The sequence below is a fragment of the Ambystoma mexicanum genome, chromosome 3q (assembly GCF_040938575.1).
Source record: "Ambystoma mexicanum isolate Mex_15411 chromosome 3q, UKY_AmexF1_1, whole genome shotgun sequence".
Lineage (NCBI taxonomy): Eukaryota > Metazoa > Chordata > Amphibia > Caudata > Ambystomatidae > Ambystoma > Ambystoma mexicanum.
In genome coordinates, this window is record NC_090926.1 from 1,253,214,403 (window position 1) to 1,253,236,840 (window position 22,438).

Sequence of the window (22,438 nt, forward strand, 5' to 3'; positions counted from 1 at the left end):
GTCAGGCGCGAGAAGCTGAAATACTGAAGGACTGCTGAATTGAAGTTTGCCAGGAATGCTGCTGACCGTCCCATTGCTGAGCAGGAGTCCCTAGACGTCCTCCCTCGTGTCCCCATGACGGAGGCTCAGAAACAACAGGATCTGCAGAGCTGTACAGGAACAGAAGCTAGCAGGAACCATTTATTCTAACCAGAGGTACTGTAAAGTCTAAGACAACTGACCTCTTGCTGTGTAGCCTTACTTGCTCTCAGTTGAGACCTATGTTGGTTATCTTGCAGAGTTGCAATAGCTTTGCCCTCAGAAGCTTCCCAGCTTGTGGCCCTTCAAGTGTTACATTTTCTACAAACAATTGGAAGTGGAGGCAAGTGGAGTTGACTGGAGGAAGGACTCTGCTTCTCTTCTGTGTTGGCGTGGTGGCTATGAGGAACCTGTGGAGCTGAATATATGCGCGGACTGACATTAAGCTGAACCCTACTCTTTGCCATGCAAGCGCTGCTATTTGCTATTCTGCAGCTTTAAAACCTGGAGCGTGGTGAGCTGTGAGCCCCTCCCCCCACCACCTGCCAGGAAGTAGTCACTCTACTTAACATAGCTTCCTCCACGAAGCGGAGCAAAGTGGAGGCAAGTGGAGTTGGCTGGAGTTTGCTGGCAGGTGCAGCGGTGTGGCCTTGGTGAAGATGTCGGATAAACCACGTCTGTCTCAAGTAATCAGCGTACGAACAAGGCAGCAGGTAAGGAGAGGCGATTAGGCGTGGCCAATAAGGGGAAACCCTCCCCAACGGAATGGAGGGGGAGGAACTGCAGTGGGAGGAAGAGACCAGCGTGGGGTCTCGGGCTTGTGATGGGGAGGGGCCCTCAAAGGACGCATTGGGACAGAGCTGTGGCTCGGACGTGACCACTCAGGTTCCCACAAACAAGGAGATTCCTGGATTAAGTCCTGACCCATACCCACGGACTACTTTTCCAAGAAAAGATGGAATGGCACCATGGGGGAAGGGACTCCAGTGTGGGGCCATGAATGAAGATGAGTTGGCGGTGTTGGCTGCTGGAGTGGACCCCAGTAGGGTGATAACTGTACCCCACAAAGAACTGGATGTGGAAGGAAATCAACCAGAAAGATTAGGGGGAAATGAGGTCCTAGTAAATAAACTGGCAAAGGATGTGATGGAATTGACAATGAAAATTGCCAAACAAAAACGATTAAGTATATCCAGGGTCACTGAATGCCTGAAACTGCTGGACCAATCCCTCCTAAATGCAAATGAAATGGTGGAGAATGATGTTACTTCTATACCAGTCAAAATGGGGGTGGATAATCAAGTGGCAGCTGAAATCACCCCGGTTGAAAGAGAAGGGGCCCCAATGGGTGGGCAGGGTATGGAAGAAGCTGTGGAATCAGTGAAAAGTCCTGCGTATTCACCTTTGAGTAGTGGCAATCAGGGTGAGGGGGATGGCAGAGAGGAGGTATTTGACACTGATGATTCATAATCCTCCTCTGATACTTCGGTGCCCAGTTGCCCTCCAAGATTGCCAGGCTGGAAGGGAAGGAAAATCAGGCGGCTCACGGGCCAGGTTGATGATTGGGCACAATTACAACAACTGGCGATGGCTTCGCCCGCTACATCCCTCGTGCCATTTACAAAATACGAGAACCTTAATGATTCCCTATCTAATCAGCTGTCCATGCTTCTGGGTGTGACAGAGAAAGTCTCGAAATTTGAGTCATTTGTAGCAAGAGTTGAAAAAAGGTTGGACAATGAAGCAGAGACTTCAAATTCTTGGCAAAACCGCCTATGTGATCTGGCCAGGCGGGAATCTCTGGACAAATCAGTAATGGAGGCACTTCTATCCGATTGTAAATGGAGGAGGTCTAATTTCAAAAGTTCGACTAGGTCTGTTGAGCCCCGGGATGTAAATGAGTGTGAAAATCCAGGGAGATCTAGCCTAGCTCGGGAAACCCCGGTAATGATGGTAGACCTAACTAAGAGCATGGCAAAGAGCGTAAATCCCCCACAGGATAAGAACATATTTTCAGTCTTTAATGCAAAAAAAATGATGCGAAAATATAGGCCCAGTCAGTGGAGGGAGAGAGGGAGTCCTGCATCTATGAATGATTCTGTGGTGGTTGTCAGGATCCCAGGTTACACGGAGGAATTTACATTTTAAAGGATCATTTAGGTATCCATCTGCATGTACACGTCTTAAGCATTTTAGTGAGAGGAGGTACGGGTGTGGAGATTTATAGGTGAATGTAGGTTGGATGGGTTATGGTTTGGAATTAAGAAACCTTTCCTTAATGAAGCCGACAGGAAGCCTTTGTTGTCCCAAAGCAAGGTGGAGCTTCAAGTCTACAGCAGTGATTGGAGGAGACTGGGAGGGAGGTAGTTTGGAATGCCACTGGGAATTCTAAACTGCCTTTCATTCAAGACATCAAGGAAACAGGTCGCAGTTCTACAGAGCAGCAGAGTAATAGTAAAGATTTTAAAGTAATTTCAGTGTGGTTAATTGGAGGTGATTTACTCAAAGACAGAAGTAGCAGAGAAGTCAATCCAAGGAAACAAGCAGTGAACTGAAACTGAAGTCCTTTTACAGAAGAAGATAGATAAGTGCTCGTATCTTTAGTAGTTTTTAAGGAAAAGGATTCATTAGAGCGCTGAGACTGTTAAATAGTTAATCTCCGTTCTGTGTGAAGTTTTAAGACACTAGAGTAAAGTTTATAGTCTACAGCAGTTAATGCTGAATCTTTTCGTAAATGCGACGGCAGTGGAGCACGAGAACCGAGCTGAGGAGCGCGTGGCGTGTGATTCATGTGTGCGATCTTCACGTCACGTTGTTCGGGGTTTGTTTAATCTACTAACAAGGCGCGCAGTTCTGGTCTTCGGAAACCGAGCAGGGCTGTTCTTATCTGCTAATTATTTTATTTAACATCTGTTTTAACATTTTAATATAATTAACAAAGTTTGTTCACTGCAATTCATTCTAATCCTTTGACAAGTCTTTCGCGTTCATCCGTAACGAGTGAGCTAGAGGAAAGGACCTTCCAATGAGCGCGTTCCTGCCGCACAATGTATTTTCTAGCATTTTATCCTGATGAACTGAGGATTTCTTCTTACGCCATCCAGATTTTTTCAATTAGCAAGTTCTGATGAACTATTATTCTACTCCGGACTAATAGGTTCAACTAAGAGCAACGCATCGTAAGAAAATATTTAGTTAAGTACAAACAGTTAAAAAGAAGAAGTTAATAGTTGAATAGAAACATTTCTCAGTTCAGTCAGTCGCATGTAATCTGAACATCAGAACTTCAGTACCCTCATCTGTAGAAGCATCGAACTAAGATTTCCGACTGAAGTGGAGTTGAGAGAAGACACCTCAGTTTTCAAGCAGAAGTACAAAGGACTCAATTTATCTGAGCTTGTGCAGGAGAACCAGTCAAGTTAAATGCAGTGCAGTTAAGGTAATTGCTGAGCTGTTTTAAACTCCAAGAGACTCTAAAAGACTGAGTGGAGAGTCTGGGTGAAAAGCAGAGAGAAACAGCAGAAGAACTTAAGACACTTACCTTTGCAGTTAGAAGAAAGAGATGAAGTTTTACTGAAACTCCATTTCTCAACAATGAAAGCCTATCAGCACTACTAGCATAGGCTTGCAGGTATAGAGGGTCAAACAGGGGCAAGAAGATAAGGTAAGAATGGGTTGGGAAAAAAGTGATTAATACATGCTTACCGTGATTGCTTTGTAGGTCCTCACGACACTAGTCTTGAGAAGCAAACCAACCCATGTATACCAGTTCAGGAAGGATGCATGAGCAGTGGGTGAAGTGAAGATCTGCGTTTGTTATTTTATCCCAATTCTCCTTTCCCCCAGGGTTTGCCAGCTAGGTAGTTATATCTACTCAGAGACTATTAGGCAGGCAGACTTAAGGGGTCTGGTGGGCCAGCATCACCCCCCGCAGGAGGTTTCAGACTGGACCAGACAGTGGTGGGCTCACAAAATGGTGGGGGAGCCCTTTGTAAAGGTAAGCAAGGGAAAAAGTCAAAAAAATCGACCAGCAAATACAAGGAAAGCAAAGGACTCCCGGGCATTTCTAAGGAATATTAGATCTCCTCCGGCAATGAAAATCTTGCCGGCCTATAAAAAAAAAAAAAAAACGAATCAATAGTATACCTAAGTAAGAATCAAAATGACTCTGCCCAATCGACCTATTTGTGGTTGAGAATGAACCTACTGGTAAATCAGGGTAGAGTGTTCCAGCGTCGATATGGGAAATTCACCCTCATACCTATAACACCTTTCTACAAGCAAAAGGTTGCACAACTACTCACGTAAATACTCACGTATGGGGCTGAGGCGGTGCTCCACCAGTCTTGTGTCTTGTGATTGCAGGAAGAAAATGGATGGCCATTTTTGGCGCAAGTTATTGAATCTCCCCGATAGCCTACCTGCGTGTGTGATAAGGTTGGAATTAAGGCTACAATCATTGGAATCAATGGTGGCCTGGAAAATCGAGTTCTTATACAGGAAATGCTTCCTGTCAGAGGACATGAAGCCCTTTGAGATCCTGGCTCTGGATAAAGGCTGGGTAAAGGGACCGTCATTTGTTTGTTTTATTCGTATTTATATGCGCACAACAGCCCGAGGACATCGTGGCACTTGTTACACTACAAAGCTTAGTAGAAAGGTGCAGAGTGAAGGTGGAAGCGTTTTTGCAGGATAAGGTGGTGCAGATAAACACCCTACCGCACAATCCAATGGCGGTCAAGAAGAAATTGCTAATTAGTGATTGGATCCCTACGGTTAATCAATGCAATGATATGAAATTGAGGAAATTTGTGCGGGTGGATACGGGGATGGTTAATGAATTGCCAAGGTATCTGAAGAAATTCCCCTCGCCAAAATACCGGGACATTCTGCTCAGATGCCGCCTAAATATTTTAAAGACTAGAGAAGTCCAATGCAGAAGGAAACTGCCTGGGGTGGATACTGCAGCTTGTCGATACTGCAGCTTGTCTTTTAATCGAGACCCCCGGAGCATTTAATAATGCATTGTGAAGCCTTATCAGAGATTAGATCCTTCTTTTTAGATGAATTTAGACACATGGGGGAATCCTCGACTAAAAGTGAATGGTGGGAATGGGTGTGGATTGGCGACCAGACCAGGTTGATCATTGCTGTTATGAAAATGCTGGCTAAAGTATTGTTTATACACGAAGATGCTGTAAGGGGCAGGGAATCATAGATAATCTGTAGGACGAGAGGTCCCATGAGGAAAATTTAATTTAACGAGGTGAATGTTAAAGGTTTATTTTAGTTGACGTGCTTTTTCTTTTAACTGTATGATTGACTTGTAACCAATAAAACATTTAAATTAAAAAAATACAAACAATTCTAAAAACATTGTGCAAGACTTTTTACTTACCTGCAAATAATATCTTCAGCTCCCCTAGACATTGTGCAATTAACATTGGCTGTCCTGGCTCCCCGAGTGGCTCTTCTTACCTTTGACTGTGCTTTATCCTTTCCCCCCAGGAAAGGGTTAAACTTATTTGACATTGGAAGGTTTTGAAAAGTACTTACCCATTTGTGAATTATTTGTTAACCTTCGTTTTATTCCTCTATTCTATCTTTTACACCAAACTCAGTATTGCTCTAAATGTACCAGTGATACATCAATGTCCCCAGTGTCCCAGCTATTTATGTCACCTGGGTGTAGGAAGTGTCTGTGTGCCATCCCCAATGGGTATTGTTAGGCAAGATTGTATGCAGTAGCCTTTGGGTGCACTACAACAACTCAGACCTCCTGGCAATAGGAACCCAACCTTTGGTATAAGTCTGTACTACACAGGTTGGGAGTGTGGCTGAGCAGCCAGGCTCATCTCAAGAGGGGTCAATGTGAGCTGAAGGGGAGTTACACAGATTCACAGTCACATGTATTCTAATAAACACTTACACACAAGGTTTCTTGAAAAAACAATTATTAATTTATAAGTCAGTTAGAGTAAGCCTTCTTCAGAAGAGAGCAATATAAAATTAACACCAAATACACTTCAAAACACACACTCTTAATATTGTGAAATCAGTGAAGACCATTTTGGGATGGCCCACAGTCACAACCTACACCTTCAGGTGACTTCAGTAGCTAGGGTGCTGGGGACATTAATATCTTACTGTTGCATTTAGAATACTTTGGAAATTAGTTAAAGAAAAAGGTTATTAGAACAAACAAGAGATCACAAATATTCTTAAGAAGGCAAATACTTTTAGATCCACTAAGCAGTCATTCAGTTATAACAAGTTAGGCCAAAGTCAATGGACAAAAGTCTTATATGGTCTGAAGCATTTCTGGGAAGTAAGTAGGAAAAGTCTTTGCTAAATGTTTGAGTAGTCTTTGAAGAAAAGAAGAATCAATGTAGGGCCACAAGCGATTTAGACTTGTGAGTAGTCGAAGATGCAAACAACTCTACAACAAGAGGTAAGTGCTCTCACACTATACAGTACCTTTAGTTGGGGAGAATTCTCAGAAATGTGCCAATTCCCTCCACCTTCGAGACTTCCAGCAACTTTGCTGGATTTTGAGGACTTGATTTTTTTTAACCTGGAGAGAGCAAGACCCTTTTTCCCACTCTCTCATGTATTTTAATGTGATTTTGTACACTGCGTTTCTTTTGGTTATGGAGTTTGACAAACTCCATAGGCATCATTGTTTATATTGTGTCACACAGCACCTTCAGTGCAGTGACACAGGGAAGTCTTTTAGATTTCCCAAAGGTTCAAATACCTTCTCTTGGATAAACTACTGTTTCCCAGAGCAGTAAAGTGAAATTGACTTTACTTCCATTTGTAACTTTCTAGACCCCGCACACATCATCTTACAATAGGGTGCTGGAGGGGTTACCTAGTATCCCCTTTGTCCAGCTTCTCATGTAACATTCTATATTACCCTTTTCTCACTGAATGGCTGGTGGCAGTGGTTTCGTTTTAACTACCATGGTGTGCATTTACCGCGGGCTGCGTTTGCAGCTGCAGTAAAGCACCCAAGGGTGCTATTTTTGTCAAAATGGACCAGTGTTTTTTCACCATTTCTTTGTAGAAAGGTCCTTCTTGAGATTTACTCTGCGCGCCAAACCAGGTTTGGTTCCATTGTTCGCGTTGCCTTTGGCGGGATTCACGAGTGAAGCCCGCCTCTGGCTCAAGGGTGTCTGGGGTAGGCAGGAAGTGAGGGAGGTGCCTGAAACTCCCTCTGCTTAGTCTCCTTGGAGACCCAAATGCACTCTGTGGTGATTGGCCGGCTGACCGACAGGGTGATTGACAGCTAGGCTGGAATGAATGGGAGAGAACTAAATAAGAGGCGAGGCTTTTGACTGGGAAGGCAGAGTCAACCACTGGACGAAGGAACCGAAGAAGAACTTGAAGAAGACACCTGCAGCAACTCCTGGACCGTTGGTTTGCTCGGTGAAGCCCTGCTGCTGTGCTGAAACTACAAATTCGTATCGACAGAGAAGCCCTTGCAAGGACTTCTCCCTCTGAGTTGGTGGGACCAATCAACTCCAAAGTAAGCCACCTGGACATCCCTCTCGGAGCTGGTTGAATTTCAACAGAGTTGCTGCTGAAAATCGAAACGCCAGGGAGAGCAACACCAGATTGTTTGCGTTGCTTTGAAGTTGGCGAAGAGCGCAGGAAGATCCTCCGGACTCCCAGGAAGCAGGACTGACCTTGTCACTGTGAATCTCTGTGCAACTCCCCTACAGCTCATCTTGAGATAAGCCTGGCTGCTCAACACGCTACCAACCTGTTTAGTACAAGCTTATACCAAAGGTTGGGTTCCTCCATTGCCAGGAGGTCAGGGTTGTTTTAGTGCACCCAAATGTACTGCATACAATCTTGCCTAACAGTCCTAAGTCCAGCAAAAGAGCTGGGGTCTCTAAGGTGGGAGGCTTTTTGCACATAAATGAAAGTTCTCCCTAACATATGGCTAGTGTTTTCTTGTCAGCATGCGCACCAGATGTCACAGAGGCAAAGTGACTGCAATGAGACCCCACATTCCGTGTCCCTTCTGGGGAGCAAAGGAGATTCTACATTAGAGCCCTCCGACCCCCCCCCCCGCAACCACCCCGAGACCAACACAAATCCAACAGTGGCAAGTCAGACAAAGTGGCACACGAGAGACCAGTTGCTGAAAGGCCACCGCCGAAATCCCCAGTGAGGTTTAGCAATATACCTAGTCATTGGTCAGAAAAGGCGCAAAACTTCCATTGCAAGTGAAACGGTGCAGTAGTGTACACAAAGCACTAGCTCACCTTGGCCAAAATCTGCTTGTCTTTGATGATATATTCATAGGTGGTGAGCAAGACATTAAACTTCCCACTCCGAAGTTGAGGCACAAATCCCCTCCGTGCAGCTGGGGAGCCCTGGGGAAAATTAACAACATTGATCATTGACGGAGTAGCCATTACCAACTTGATCCCAGGGCGTGCACGGTTGCAGATCAAACGGGGGTCCACTCCTAATCCCCCCAGGAGCTGCAGTTTTCACCCAGATAGAAGCTACTGCTGTGGAAGCAATTTCCAGGACAGAACTAACCTGCTAAAGAGTCTACAGATTGCAGGCACAATCTCCAACACCCTCAAGGTACTACATCGAGGCAGGTAAACAGTGGACCGATACAGGGTACGCCCTTCCAAAGACCTCGCAGGTTACTGAAAAGAGCCAAGCAGGTTTCCCTCCTACAATGCCAGGCATCACCGCCCACGCTCACCTTGTAGGAGACCTTCACCACAGAGGGGCCCCATTTATCGAATTCGTACACCCAATTAGACAGCGTTCTGAAAGAAAATGCACATGGAAATGTGAACCAACTGAACAACTGACCATATGACTGAAACATCCATTATCTGGAGCAATGCATATTGTTTTCATGGGTTGGACTTTCGGCTAACCTTTGAAATAAATCTATATTAAGGAACAGTTATGCAAGTCCCCCGACATTGATAGAAAAGCAGCCTAAGAACATCTCTAGAATAATATACAAGGATTGCCCCGAGCACGCTGGGCCCTCAAAAGAAAAATGAAAGCTTCCAAGACTTGATTTTAGGTATTTAGACTTCCCCTGCTTGGGTCTACAAATTGTTGGATAGATTTGAATGGGTTTGGGGACCGACAAAAGAGTGCTGCTGAATTATTTACAAATGCACTGTTGCAAAGTAGATGTTCGGAGAAGACTTCTTTCATGGCAGAGAATACAATTCAAATGTTTAGGATATACCCCTGTAGCACGCAGCAGACGTTTTGTACTGAAATAACAAGCCCAACAGAATGACACGGACTCACGAAAGAGGTACGATGATGAGGAAGGGCCCGTTGATTCGCTTGTGCTCCATGAGGTATGTGATCAAGGCAATGGTCTGAATGGTCTTTCCCAGACCCATCTCGTCAGCCAGGATACCATTGAGGTTATTGTTGTAGAGCGATACCAGCCATTCCAGACCTTGAACCTTCAGAAGAACAGATTAGCACTTAGGAGAGCTTACACGTGTCTACCAATCATCAGGATTGATAGGATCGTTTATTTATGTAGCGCCTATACACAATGTTTTTCAAAGCGCTTCAATTCAAAGAAGGGAACAAGGGAAAATACAATGACATTCTTAAAGGCCATGAACAGTAAAGATGTGAAATGAACTATTGTTCTCGGCCTGATGACATTTCAGATAGTGCAAGAGCTAAGGCATAGTTAAGGAAGGGAGGGAGAGTGTGGGAAGCAAATGGAAACAGACAGGCGACTACCGTACTAGGCCTGATGACATTTCAGATAGTGCTGGAGGGGTTTGGGGGGGGTGGGAGGGCAGGGAGAAAAAAAACAAGTAAGGGGAGGAGACAGACTAGGTATCATACTAGGTCCAGGGACAATTCTGATAGAGGAAAGTAAGGGGAGGAGATAGGGAGAGGCGGAGAGAACAGAGTAAGCAGTCAAAAAGAGTGGAGAAGCAAGAGGGGAGAGCGAATCCAATTGCAGAAGTCAGTTGTAACAAATAATGTCGCAAGCCAGAATACAAGATGAAGATGGAAACAGCATGATTAAGGGCCACCATGAGTACAGGATGCAAAGGAAGGCATGTTTACAATTTGCCCTTAGTGAACATTTGTCTCCCAAATGTTTTAACAGCATGCACAGGTTACTTTTTAGTTTCTGTAAAACATAGAGACATTTCAGAACTCCACATACCCACACAGAGATCTGCCTTCTCAGGAGCGAAGGTCGGGGGTCCTGGAGTGATGGGACATGTTGATCTCCTCCATGCCCAAAATGTGGCATTTCTACTAGGAACTAGTGTCATCCTATTACATTACTCCAGGCACCTCCCACAAGACCACAACACTTTATGAGGAGCATATCAACCTGTCACATCACTCCACGATGATGGCAGACAGTGACACCAATCTCATCTTGAGACATCAGTTCTGAAGCCCCACCTAAGCTGGCGACATCACTTGGAACATTTATCACCACTTCATGAGCCAGCACTTGTTTATCACCCAAGCAACAGGGCGCCATTGTGCAATATCACTCGCAGAGACTGAGAGCAACGGAGGACTCCCAAATAAGTCACCAGAGGTACTGAAGAACCAGGCTCCTACTATGTATGTGTTTGGCAGTCAGAAATTGTCCAAATAATAAAACATTCATACTTTAACAGGAACATGTATAACATTTAATAAAAATACAGTATAAAAACACACGTCATTAACAAATTTGAAGGGGTTACCACTAATAATGGCAAAAAACAAGTAGCCACCTCCACAATCGGCTTGCATCGTTCTCACCTGGTAATGTTTGAGCTTCCCATTCACCAGGAGCGTGGATTGCTTCTCCACAGCCTCGCTGACAGCATGGGCCACAGCATAGTAGGATTGGAGCCCACGGAGTGCAGCTTGGGACATGCCGTACTCGTCATCGACATCTTGCTTGGCACTTCTACAGGAAGTGAAAAAAATATATGCAGTCAAGGCACAGTGTGAAGAAAACCTTGACATGGGCACTATCCCAAAAGCTTAGATTATTTTCTTCGGTAATGTTGACATTTTAATGACTTGGACTGTGGTTGTCATGCGGTTGTATCGTCCATTGATTTACATTGGGAAACAGACACCAGAAGAGGTTAGAGCATATGGTAGTGCAAGGTCCCGGCCAGCAGATACCGCCATTCCATTCCACACAGGGTAACGAACAAGCCACCAATCTGGGCGAGATCTGGGCAGAGCTTCCAAAGATGACAGGGGTGCTATGCTGTAACACTCGATGTAACTTCCTAGCTTTACAATGCTCATATTAATCCAGTTCTATCAAAAATAGTGAAAAGGCTAGTGCTTTACTTTCCAGCCCATGTCCGTCCCCACATATCCATGTGTTCCAAAAACAGGCTTTGACAAGCTGCTTACTCAATAATGTGTCTTGCATAACCTTCCAAGACTTCATCGCTGTCTGGATCAGAGATCTTTTTCTTCTCCTCCTCCAGCATGGATGAGCTTGAACCAGACAGCTCTTCTTCGTCGTCCTTTCAGAATGGAGACGGTTTGGGGAAGGGGAAAAAAAAGCAACAATAAGTACAGCAATCATACTATCCGCATTCCTGAGTGAGCAGATCATTTGACGAATGTACACAGACATGGGCAATACATGCATGACTACTAAAAGGTTGGACCATGAAAGGGTCTCAAGAACTACGAGAATTCAAGGCCAGGTGCAAGAAAGTCCAAAGGTGCAAGCTCACTGCATTCAACACATGAAGGTAGTAGTGACATATTGTCTCGTCTATGAAACTACACCACGGCCAAGAAGATGCCCGGAGATTCAGTACGGCCCCATGAATCAGACAACAGAGGAGCCTACCCAAAATACTAGTCAATGGCACCTTCACTGCTGAACGCCTTCCTACTCATAACGTTCTGCTGCATCAACATTAAAACTGTAGAGAACCCACCTGTTTTTCTACGCTCTACGTAAAAGATGCATTATCTGCAACTAAAGGCAATGTAATGGTGGCAAATAACCAGGAACTAAATCCTACCAGCTAAATATTCCCACTGACTGAACACTCTGGAACTTGCTGAACATACTTTTGGTATGTGATGGTATTAGGGTAGATTTCTTTCTTGGTTTGAAATCCCCGCTCTCTGTGAGTCTCCCCAGCTCTCTTTTGCTGGGCACCTGGATTTTTTGCTAATTCTTCTTACTCTGGTGTAGGAAATGTTTTGACCACTTTTTGGTATTCCTATTTGGAGTCACGCGTTCCTCCATGTTAGGGGAGTTTTCCTAATGTCCCACTTGGAGGCAAGACATTAGTAAGCTATCCCAATGGTTTGGAGATTCCCCAGTCAGGCTGAACCTAGTCAGTAATGCACGTCAAAGAAACACTTACACATACATTTATATTAATATGACATGTATTACTCACCGTAATAGCATTTCTGATGATTGTATCTGCTTAGATTCACATGCTGTGCACATGGTCCGACATCCAGTGGTTACCACAGAGTATTGCATCTTGTCTTTCGGGGACCGAAAGGGGACGTCGGCATAGGCGTGTCTGTGACACTATCCCTATCGTGACGTGTAGTGTACCCAAAATCGCTCAAGCGCTGAGGTCCCTGCGATTGTATTTTCTCTGCCATGAGGGAGCCCAGGCTATTGTGAGTGAGTACATAAGGAGACAAAGTATTAACATGTCTATGTTCCTTCCACCCGAGCGGAGAGACAGGGTGGGCGCATGGGAATCTAAGCAGATACAATCATCAGAAATGCTATTACGGTGAGTAATGCATGTCTTTTGATGCTCGTTAATCTGCTTAGAATCACATGCTGTGCATAGACTAGCGAGCAGTACCCGGAGCTGGAGGTGAGTTGTGAGAAGGAACAGTAGTGAAAAGGTGTGATGCATTTGACATTCCATCTTGAGATAGCTGATTTAGAGACAGGATCCACTTCTCTACCAGCTGCCACTGAAACGAAAAACTGGTTTGTTTTCCTCAGTGGTTTTGTTCTTTCCAGGTAAAACATGACTGCTTTGCGCACATCTAGTATGTGTAGGCTTTTTTCGGCAATGCTAGTGGGATTCTGGAAAAAGGTAGGTAGTTCGATCGATTGGTTCACACGTAACTTCTAAATGAATTTAGGCTCAAGCCGGGGATGAGTGCACAGAACCACGTTGTCCCTGTGGACTGTAACAAAAGGGTCTAGAACTGAAAGGGCCTGTAGTTCGCTAACCCTTCTAATAGAAGTGATAGCCACTAGGAAGGCCGTCTTATAAGTAATGTCTTTTAGACTTGCTTTATGCATTGGTTCAAAAGGGAGACCCCTCACAAGTCTGGTCAAAACCACATTTAGGTCCCATCTGGGAGCTGGGTTAGAAATGGGGGGATGAATTCGCTTAACCCCTTCCATAAAAGCCTTAACAACAGGTATTTTCCACCACAACACTTTCTGTTGTGACACAGTGTAGGCTGATAGAGCAGCTAAATGAACCTTTAGGGAATTAAAAACCAATCCTGAGTCCAACAAGTGAGTTAGGTAAAACACAATGTGGATAGGCGAGCAGTCAATGGAATTGACGCCCTTGGTCTTACACCAGATGACAAAGCGTTTCCACTTACTGGAATAGCAATAACGAGTGTTGGGTCTTCTAGCCTCCCCGAGTATGTCCATGCATCTCTGAGGGAGTTGAAGATGTCCAAACTATGACCTCAGGAGCCAGGCCGCTAAGTTCAGAGTTTGCGGGCATGGTGCATTGTCACTCCTCTGTCCTAAGACATGTTGTACGGGCAGGGTGAGTCACAGTCACACCTTGGGGAGGGTGCCATTTCCATTAGATGAGCGAACCAGGGTTGGCGGGCCCACATGGGGGCCACCAAAATCATGGTAACTGGTTCCTGGTGCATCTTGTGCACTATCTTGTTGAATAAGGGTGTTCGGAGGGGGTGGAAGGTTTGGGGGTGGCAGCGTAGACAAAATTTCTCTGACCTATCAGAGTCTGTTCCCCTTGGAGCGGTTCTGGGGATACCTGGAGGCGAGGTCTTGGCATTGGGCATTCTCCTGAGTTGTGAACAGGTCGATCTCTGGGAAGCCCCATTCTGCTAACACGTTGGAGACTGTCTTCGTGCAGACGCCATTCGTATTCTAAGGGCAGTGGAAAATCTCTGCTGGGTAAATCCGCTAGAAGATTCAGTTCTCCTGGAAAGTCTTGTGTTGGAGAGCCCACATCCAAATGTTCTGGGACACCTTGACTAGCCCTGGAGAGTGTGTGCCCCCCTGTTTGTTTAGGTAATACGTGGCTGTGTTGCCGTCCGTCAGGACCAGAACTGTCTTCCCCTGTAGCTGTGTCTAAAAGGCCTTCAGTGCTTTTAATACCGCCAACAGCTCTAACAGATTTATATGGGTGGATGCTACTTGTGGGGACCACACTCCATGCGCTTTCTGCTGAAGCAGGTGAGCACCCCCACCCTGCGAGAGATATGTCTGTCGTGAGAGTGGCTTCTACTGCAGGGGTGGTGAAGGTCTTCCCCTTAAAGAGGTTGTTCCTCGACCACCACTGCAGAGAGAGAACGAGGGCTGGCAAGACAACTACTAGATCTTCCCATTGTCCGCTGGCCTGGCACCACTGGCTGTTGAGCCACTCTTGCATGGGACGCATTTGCAGCCGCGCGTGCGGAACTAAGTAAATGCATGACGCCATCATACCTAGCAAACGCATGGCCTTGCATACCGTCACTTCCCGACTGGCTATATATTGAGGAATCTGAGAAAGCATGTTCTGAACCCTCTCATTGGAGGGGAAGACAAGGCCGTCTTTTTGTAAGAATTAGGGCCTCTAGAAATTGCTTGACTTGACTGGGGTCTAAGCTGGATTTTTTCTCGTTGATGGAGAATCCCAGACTGAACAGGAGGTCTATTGTCTTCCGAGTATTCAATAGGCATGTTTCATAAGAGTCCCCTGTATGAGCCAGTCGTCGAGATAAGCGTAAACCGGGACGGATAGTCTGCACAGGTGTGCTGCCGCTACTGCCAGGACCTTTGTAAACACCCTTGGCGCTGAGGCAATGCAGAAGGGGAGGACTTCAAATTGATAGTGTCTGTCCTCCATCATGAACCTTAGATCCGTGCGCTGGCAACATTGAAATATGAAAGTATGCATCTTTCATGTCCAGTGTTGCCATGTAATCCCCCTGTTTCAACAGTGGGATAACTACCTGCAGAGTTACCATACGAAACTTTTGAGGTTTGACAAATTTGTTCGCTGGGCGAAAGTCTCAGTACAGGGCGCATGGTGAGGTCCTTTTAGGTACAAGGAAGTACACTGAATAAATACCCTTGTTTACCTGAAGAATAGGGACGGCTTCTATGGCGTCCTTTCCCAGAAGTGCTTCCACCTCTTGTATCAGGATTCGCAGATGGTCTGGCGCCAGGCGTCGCGCTTTGAGCGGTCTGAACTGTGGTGGTCAGGTAAATTCCACGCAGTACCCGTGGGCGACCGTCTTGAGGACCCACTAGTCTGACGTTATCCCCTACCATGCCGAAAAAAAAGATGTTAAGCGCCCCCCAACATGGGAGGGGACCTGGATCCGTAGGTAATTTCTGACCGGAGGCTGTGGCTCCCCTGGAGTTGGGACCTCTGCCTCGGTTCTTCCCGCGCCGCTGTCCCCTGGCTGGATAGTTGGTGGGGTGCTGGATGCTTGACCCGAGTTCCAGGCATTTCCAGTATTATACTGGTTTTGTGTGGAACGGGATAAGCCCCGAAAGGACCTGGGTGAACCGCTCTCCCTCTGGGGGGAGGGCTTTTGGGTGATTGAAGGGATTTAAGAGTCTCATGCTCCTTTTTGCAGTCTCGAGGGCATCGTCGACTGCTTTACCAATGAGATTCGACTCCTGGATAGGTTTATTAATAAGAGTTGCTCGGGTCTTCGGCTTCAAACCAGAGTTCCGGAGACAAGCGTGCCGTTTGAGCAGGGTGCCCTGAGCTAGGGATCTTCCTGCCGTCTCTGCAGTATCCAGAGTGTCTTTCAGTACATTTTGGTTGACCTGCCTGCCCTCAGCCACGATGGCGAGTAATTTGGTTCTTGCGGGTTCAGCCACCTCCTGGAGACCTTCCTGCATTAGGTTCCACTGTACATCGGCATAACTGGCAAGCAACCTAGTGTTGTTTGCAAAGCGCATGGTAACGGCAACTGCCGTGGTGATTCGCTTTCCCTTTGACTCTTTATCGAGAGGTGCCGCTCCCATAGCAAGGGGAACTCCCGCCCGTTTCCGGGTGGTGGTAACCACTAGGGAATCGGGGGCGGTGTAGCCCTTAAAATATGTAGTGTCAGTAGGCAATGGCCGAAACAATTTCTCCACCCTCTGATTTACTGCCCTAGTCTGGGCTGGTGTGACCAAGGAAGGGGCCAATCTCCTTTTAATGGAATTCAGGAGAGGGATGGATTGGCTGGAGGGGGACTTTTCTTTAAGAATATCCTCCATGAAATCTTGTTCAGGTAGGGCCTCCTGGGTGGCGATCTGAAAATTAATTGAATTGAATGCCTTCTGGTCATCCACTGGGGAGGCCTTACGGGCCGGCGTGGAGGGAGGGGAATCCAAACATAGGACATCGACGTCCTGGTCGTAAGTGGGGAGCGCCCATGGCTCTGCTTAAACCTGGCGACTATCCTCCCAGTCTTCCGTGGGATTTGCCTGGTCATCCCCAGTATAGTCTTGTAGGAAGGTGGTATCCTCCTCCTGATCATAAATGTCCTGCTACGTGTCCATCTGGATCTCGTTTTCAGGAAGGATGGAAGTGTGATTTTCCTGTGAAGGTTCAAACATTCTTTGAAACTTAGAAGCAAGCACAGAGGGAGGGTCCTCCCAAAGTCTCTTGGGGGTAGGTTGCTCTGAAATTGAGAAACTTCTCCAACCTATCCATACACCCTTCATATTTTTCTCTAGTCCATCTAGACGAACCAGAAAGGTCCAAGGGTGGAAAACTTTCATCCTCCTCCCTATGACGTCGAAATTTGTCTCCCATAGAGCTAGACAAACGCACAGAACTTTCCACGTAGTCCTCGCGAGCATCAGGAGCCTGTGGCGCGTCTTTAGGGCACGTCCGCAGGCCTCACTGTACGTTTCGATGCGTCTTTAGACCTCGCCTTCAGCCCCACTGCCGAAGCAATCCTAGCGATGCTGACGGAGATGTTCGGCGAAGCGGGGCAATGTGCCGGTTGACTAACAGGCCTAGCAGTAGATTTTTCTCCTAACGGGGCCTTAGGGGACGTCAGAGCGTCAACTAAGCGCGCTTCGGCAGCCGAATGCGTTTTGGGAGTAGCGCCCTTAGGTTTAGAAGGCCCAGTTGCAAGATGCTCTGCGGATGTAGGGAAGGCAGTTGATCCTGAGGATCAGAGGAACCAGTCGAAACTTTCGGCGGTTCAGTTGGCACTTTTGCCTGTTTCAGCGGTACCGTCGAAACTGGGGCCGGTGTTGGGTGTTTAGTGTGGCGATCGTGTACTCCCTTGTCGCCGGGTGTCTTCCCCATAGCGTGACTCGCGTCAGGCCCAGCGGGGTCAGGGACGGGCGTGGCAGACCTAGAGGTGTCCGTCGTGAGGTCGATGGCATCCGACATGGATTCCCAGGTCATCACTGGTACCCCAGTCACTTTCGGCGGGTGCAGCGGTGGGGAAAGAAGATCCAGCTCACGACATGCCATAGGCCACCCACCGCTTAAAGCGGCGCTCCTTAAGCGTTTTAGGGCGCAGGAGTCTCCAGGCCGCACATCGCACTTCGTCGTGGTCAAGGGGTAGACAATTATTCCACTTATCATGCTCGTCCTTCCAAGGGTACCTAGCCCTGCAAGAGGGGCAAAACCTAAATGGTGTCCTTTCCATTGGGAAAGGCAATAAAGGCGATGACCAGACCTAGAGGGCAAAGAGGGGGAAAGAGGAGAGACATCCTTTCAGCTATATGGCCACCCCGATCCCACTCTCCCTACTGTATAGGCCGGCCAGATGGCCTGGCCACATGGACGGCTCCGCCGACGGATCTTAGGCGTCGAAAATCCACCGCAGTCTTCAGCGGCGAATACAGGAAGCACTGTTGAAGTGATTTTACGGGGGATAATCGACAGTCTATAATCAAGGATATAACAATGTCTCTTATGAAAGTTTAGTTTAGATTATTCATTTATATGATGCGCACCGGACCCAGGGGTATCAGGGCGCAAGCAGTACAAGCAATGCAAAGTTCAATTTAGAAGTTACATACATAGTTATACACAGGACATATAATTACAAGGTAGTACATAGAAAAGGCATAACTGATACATAGGTATACACTACAAAAATAGGTAGACAAGGCAAATATATTAAGAAAAATATACACAGGTATGTTCTTGTTTAGTGATCATTTGCCTTGAGCCAGTTGATATAACTAAGTCTAAACCTTGGGTAGGATTGATCCGCCCTGAGATGGTGTGGTAGGGAGTTCCAAAGTTGGGCCGTTTTGACCTGGAAGCTGTTCCCCCCCGATCTTGGTTAGTCTAAATCTAGGAATGTTAATACAGTTGGCATTGGTAAGCCTTGTGGGTCTCGTGGAGATTCTTCTTTGGACTCTGTTTACAAGGTAACTGGGGGCAGCGTTGTTCAATGCCTTGTGTGTCAAGGAGGCTGTTTTTAGGTTGATTTTGTTGAGAGTGGAAAGCCAATTGTTTTGACGCCTTATGGTGGAGATTTGAGACCTTTCGGACACACCTATAGCTGCTGTAAGGGCGTTGTTTTGAAGAATTTAGATTTTTTGGGTGATAGCTTTTTTGGCGCCAATATATAGTGCATTACAGTAGTCGAGCCTAGATAAGATCATGGCCCTGGCTAGGGTAATGCAATTATCATCTGATAGAAAGGATTTGCCCGTTCTGATCAGCTTGCATGTGTATGCTGTGGCTGAGGCCAGGGTGTTAACTTGTTTAGTAAAGGATAAGGTGGAATCAAGGTGGAATCAATGTGGAATCAAGGTAGAACCAGAGTGTTGTCACCTCTTTGGCAACCCTAATAACATTGCCATCGATGATGAATGAGGTGTAGTTCGGTCCTAGTTTTTTTTTATATTAGCGCGTGTACCCAATATGATGAGTTCAGTTTTTTCATCATTCAGGCATAGACCATAAATAGCCATCCATGCCTGGATGATGAGATACACCCTGTTCAGCAAGGCCAAATCCTTTTCGTAATCCCCGGAAAGTGGGAGGAGAATCTGAGTATTATCTGCATAGTTAGTGTAGGTGATACCAAGAGAATCCAGATCATCAAAAAGGGGCTTGGTGAAAATGTTGTACAAGGTGGGGGAAACGCAAGATCCTTGGGGAACACTGCATGTGATGGGGATAGGGTATGCTGCCGCTGAGGGCGAGAAGACCCTCATAGTTCTGTCACTCAAGAAGGACTCAATCCAGATGATTGCCTCTTTAGAAAGAGCTCTACAATAGGGCGACCAGTTATCTGGGCGGGAAAAAACAATCTGAGGGACCTTGGTGCGTGAGGGAATTTGGGTACACTACAGCGATAGGGATAGTGTTACAGACACGCATATGCCAACGTCCACTTACGGTCCCCAAAAGACAAGATGCAATACTCTGTGGTTACCACTGAATGTCGGGCCATATCCGCAAATGACTGAAAACGTGGCTCTTCCCTTAAAAATCGACTCTTAGCGCAAACAGAATAAACAACCACAATAAACAGACACCCAAGGTTGTTGAATCAAAGATAACAATCCAGCATAAAGACCCGATCGAACAAACAGAAAATTAAAAAGGCCAATGTAAATAAAACTGATAAACTTAGTAGAACCAATAAACTTAGTAGAACGGATGAAGTGGATAGGAACGGATGAAATATAAAGAACGGATGAAATATAAAGAACGGATGAAATATAAAGAACGGATGAAATATAAAGTACGGATGAAGTAGACAAAATGAGAAGTAGATCGAACGTGTAGAAAGGATGGAACAGATGTATAAAGTGGATAAAAGAATGAAATGAATGGAAAGGGTGAATGTAGTGAGCGTAGGGAGTAGATGGAACAAAAGGAGTGGACAGAACGAATGCAATGGATAGAGCAGACGGAACAGATTGAGTGAATGGAACGGATAGAGTGAATGAAACGGATCGAACGGATGGAACAGAGCTTGTTGGACTGAGTCTACTTGTCAGAACGAACGGATGGAATGGATGGAACAGACAGAGCGGATGGAGCAAATGAAACAGATGGAACGGAGTGGACGTACTGGTTGGAATGAATGGTATAGATGGAACAAAAGGTATAGATGGGACGAATGGAAGTTGGAAAAGATGGAGTAAATGGGAACGGAAGAAATGGATGAAGTGGATAGAACAGATGAAATGGATGGAATGGATGCAGTGGATGCACCGGATGCATTAAAGAAAAACTGATGGAATGGATGGAACAGATTGAGCGGATGGAACAGATGGAGCGGATGGAACAGAAGGAGCGGATGGAACAGAAGGAGCTGATCGAAAGAATAGGAAGGATGAAACGGATAGAACACATTATGAAATGGATAGAACACATTAAACGGATGGGAAGGATGAAATGGGTCTACGGAATGGATGGAGTAGACTATAGATGATGGGTTGAGTGATTGGGATGATGGAAGAACTAATAAATTAAATGGATGAAACAGACGAAATGGATGAACCGACAGAGTAAATAAAACAGATAGGATAGATGGTACAGATGGAGTGCTCGATCTCAAGCGCCTTACTGATAACCACGCTTACTCTCTCCTATACACCAACACTCAACTAGAACACAGTGATACTATGACACATTCGGTATAGCTGTTCTCATACTAACTCCCGCGACATACTCCTAATCATCCTAATTAAACACAGCTAGCCGAGCACACCCCGCTAGCTTAAGCGTCTCCTCAGGCCTAACGCAGCCAGAAATCAGTCTGGGAGTCCTCCCTCCAGAATGAACACATAACTGACCTCCCAACCACCATACCTACCGCTAAGAAGCAGCTATCATGCAACTGCCACACTGGCTGCACACATATCGGGTGCACCCACGCACCTTATGACTCTTTCTCTCTATACTGACTTCAACTACGGTTCCAGAGGGCGTTCAACCTACCAGCGCTTTGTGATCATACCAATGATACATAAGGCGCTATATAAATGCCAAGTAACATAACGTAACACATGCACAGCATGTGATTCTAAGCAAATTAACAAGCATCAGAAATAGATTTATATTTACACAAGAGTCACAGTTAAATACGGAACACAATAAACCAACATGCATAGGTATACATTACTATACTTTCAAAAGGCCACTTCGTAATTCGTGGTTGCTGAACGCACACAATTGCTACTGGAGTTTGACAGGTCTACCGTACTATTGGTAATAATGCGCTGTTCGGGAGAATTTTCATCTCTGTGCTAATTCCCTTCAACCTTAGAGACCCCCAGCTCTTTTGCTGGAGTTAGGGTGTGTTATTTTTTTTCCTCCTGAATGAGTGGGATCTTTTTCTCACGCCCTTATGTTTACCTGACTGGGATTTTGTGTTTTACTGTTTTATGGAGTCTGATAAACTCCATAGGCATCTGTTTTTTGTATAGTGACTGTTAGGGAGAATTCCCATAAATGTGCTAATTCCCTTCACCTTAGAGACCGCCTGCAACTTTGCTGGATTTTGAGGACTTGATTTTTTTACCTGGAGAGTGTGTGAGCATTTTTTCCCCACTCTCGCATGTATTTTGATGTGTGTTTTACTCTCGTGTTCTTTGATTATGGAGTTTTAGACAACTCCATATGCATCATCTTTTCATTTGTGTCACACAGCACCCTCAGTGCAGTGACACAGGGAATCCATTTAGGCTGTCCCAAAGTTTAAATACCTTCCCGGGGATAAACTACAGTTTCCCAGAGAAAGTAAAGTGAAATTGACTTTACTAGTCTTTTCAAATTCCTAGACCCAGCACACCCTATCTTACAAGAGTGCTGGAGGGGTTACCTAGTATCCCGTGTCTAGAAACTCATTTAGCAGTCAAATGCTACCCTTTCCTCTCGAAATGGCTGGTGGCAGTGGTTTTACAACAAACTACCATGATTTTTCCTGACCGCGAACACCGGTAGCGTTAAATAGCGGGAGCCATGTTTTTCAAGATGGCGTCTGAGCCCACTTTGTTTGAACCGGTCTCGGTCTTCTTTTTTTGCCATTTCTTTTTGGAAAGGTCCTTCCAGAGTTTGTCTCTGCGCGCCAAACCAGGTTTGGACCCTTTGTTCATACGCCTTTGGCAGACTTCAGGACTGAAGACCGCATCTGCCGCCCTAGTGTCTGGGGTGGGCAGGAAGTGAGGGACGTGCCCGAAACTCCCTGTGCTTAGTCTCCTTAGAGACCCAAT

The 22,438-nt window shown here is 46.0% G+C and overlaps 1 protein-coding gene across 4 annotated transcripts in view; it reads right to left on the reverse strand.

The window, feature by feature from the left end:
* The window catches only part of SMARCA4 (SWI/SNF related BAF chromatin remodeling complex subunit ATPase 4), a 648,210-nt gene that overhangs the window by 440,640 nt on the left and 185,132 nt on the right, over positions 1-22,438 (reverse strand). For all 4 annotated transcript variants that reach the window (XM_069604251.1, XM_069604249.1, XM_069604250.1 and 1 more), the window contains exons 14-18: positions 11,434-11,549; positions 10,819-10,969; positions 9,325-9,488; positions 8,753-8,819; positions 8,295-8,405 (exon numbers count right to left, since the gene is read on the reverse strand). In XM_069604251.1, the coding sequence (XP_069460352.1) occupies positions 8,295-8,405; positions 8,753-8,819; positions 9,325-9,488; positions 10,819-10,969; positions 11,434-11,549 (609 nt within the window). The remainder of the gene's footprint in view (positions 1-8,294; positions 8,406-8,752; positions 8,820-9,324; positions 9,489-10,818; positions 10,970-11,433; positions 11,550-22,438) is intronic.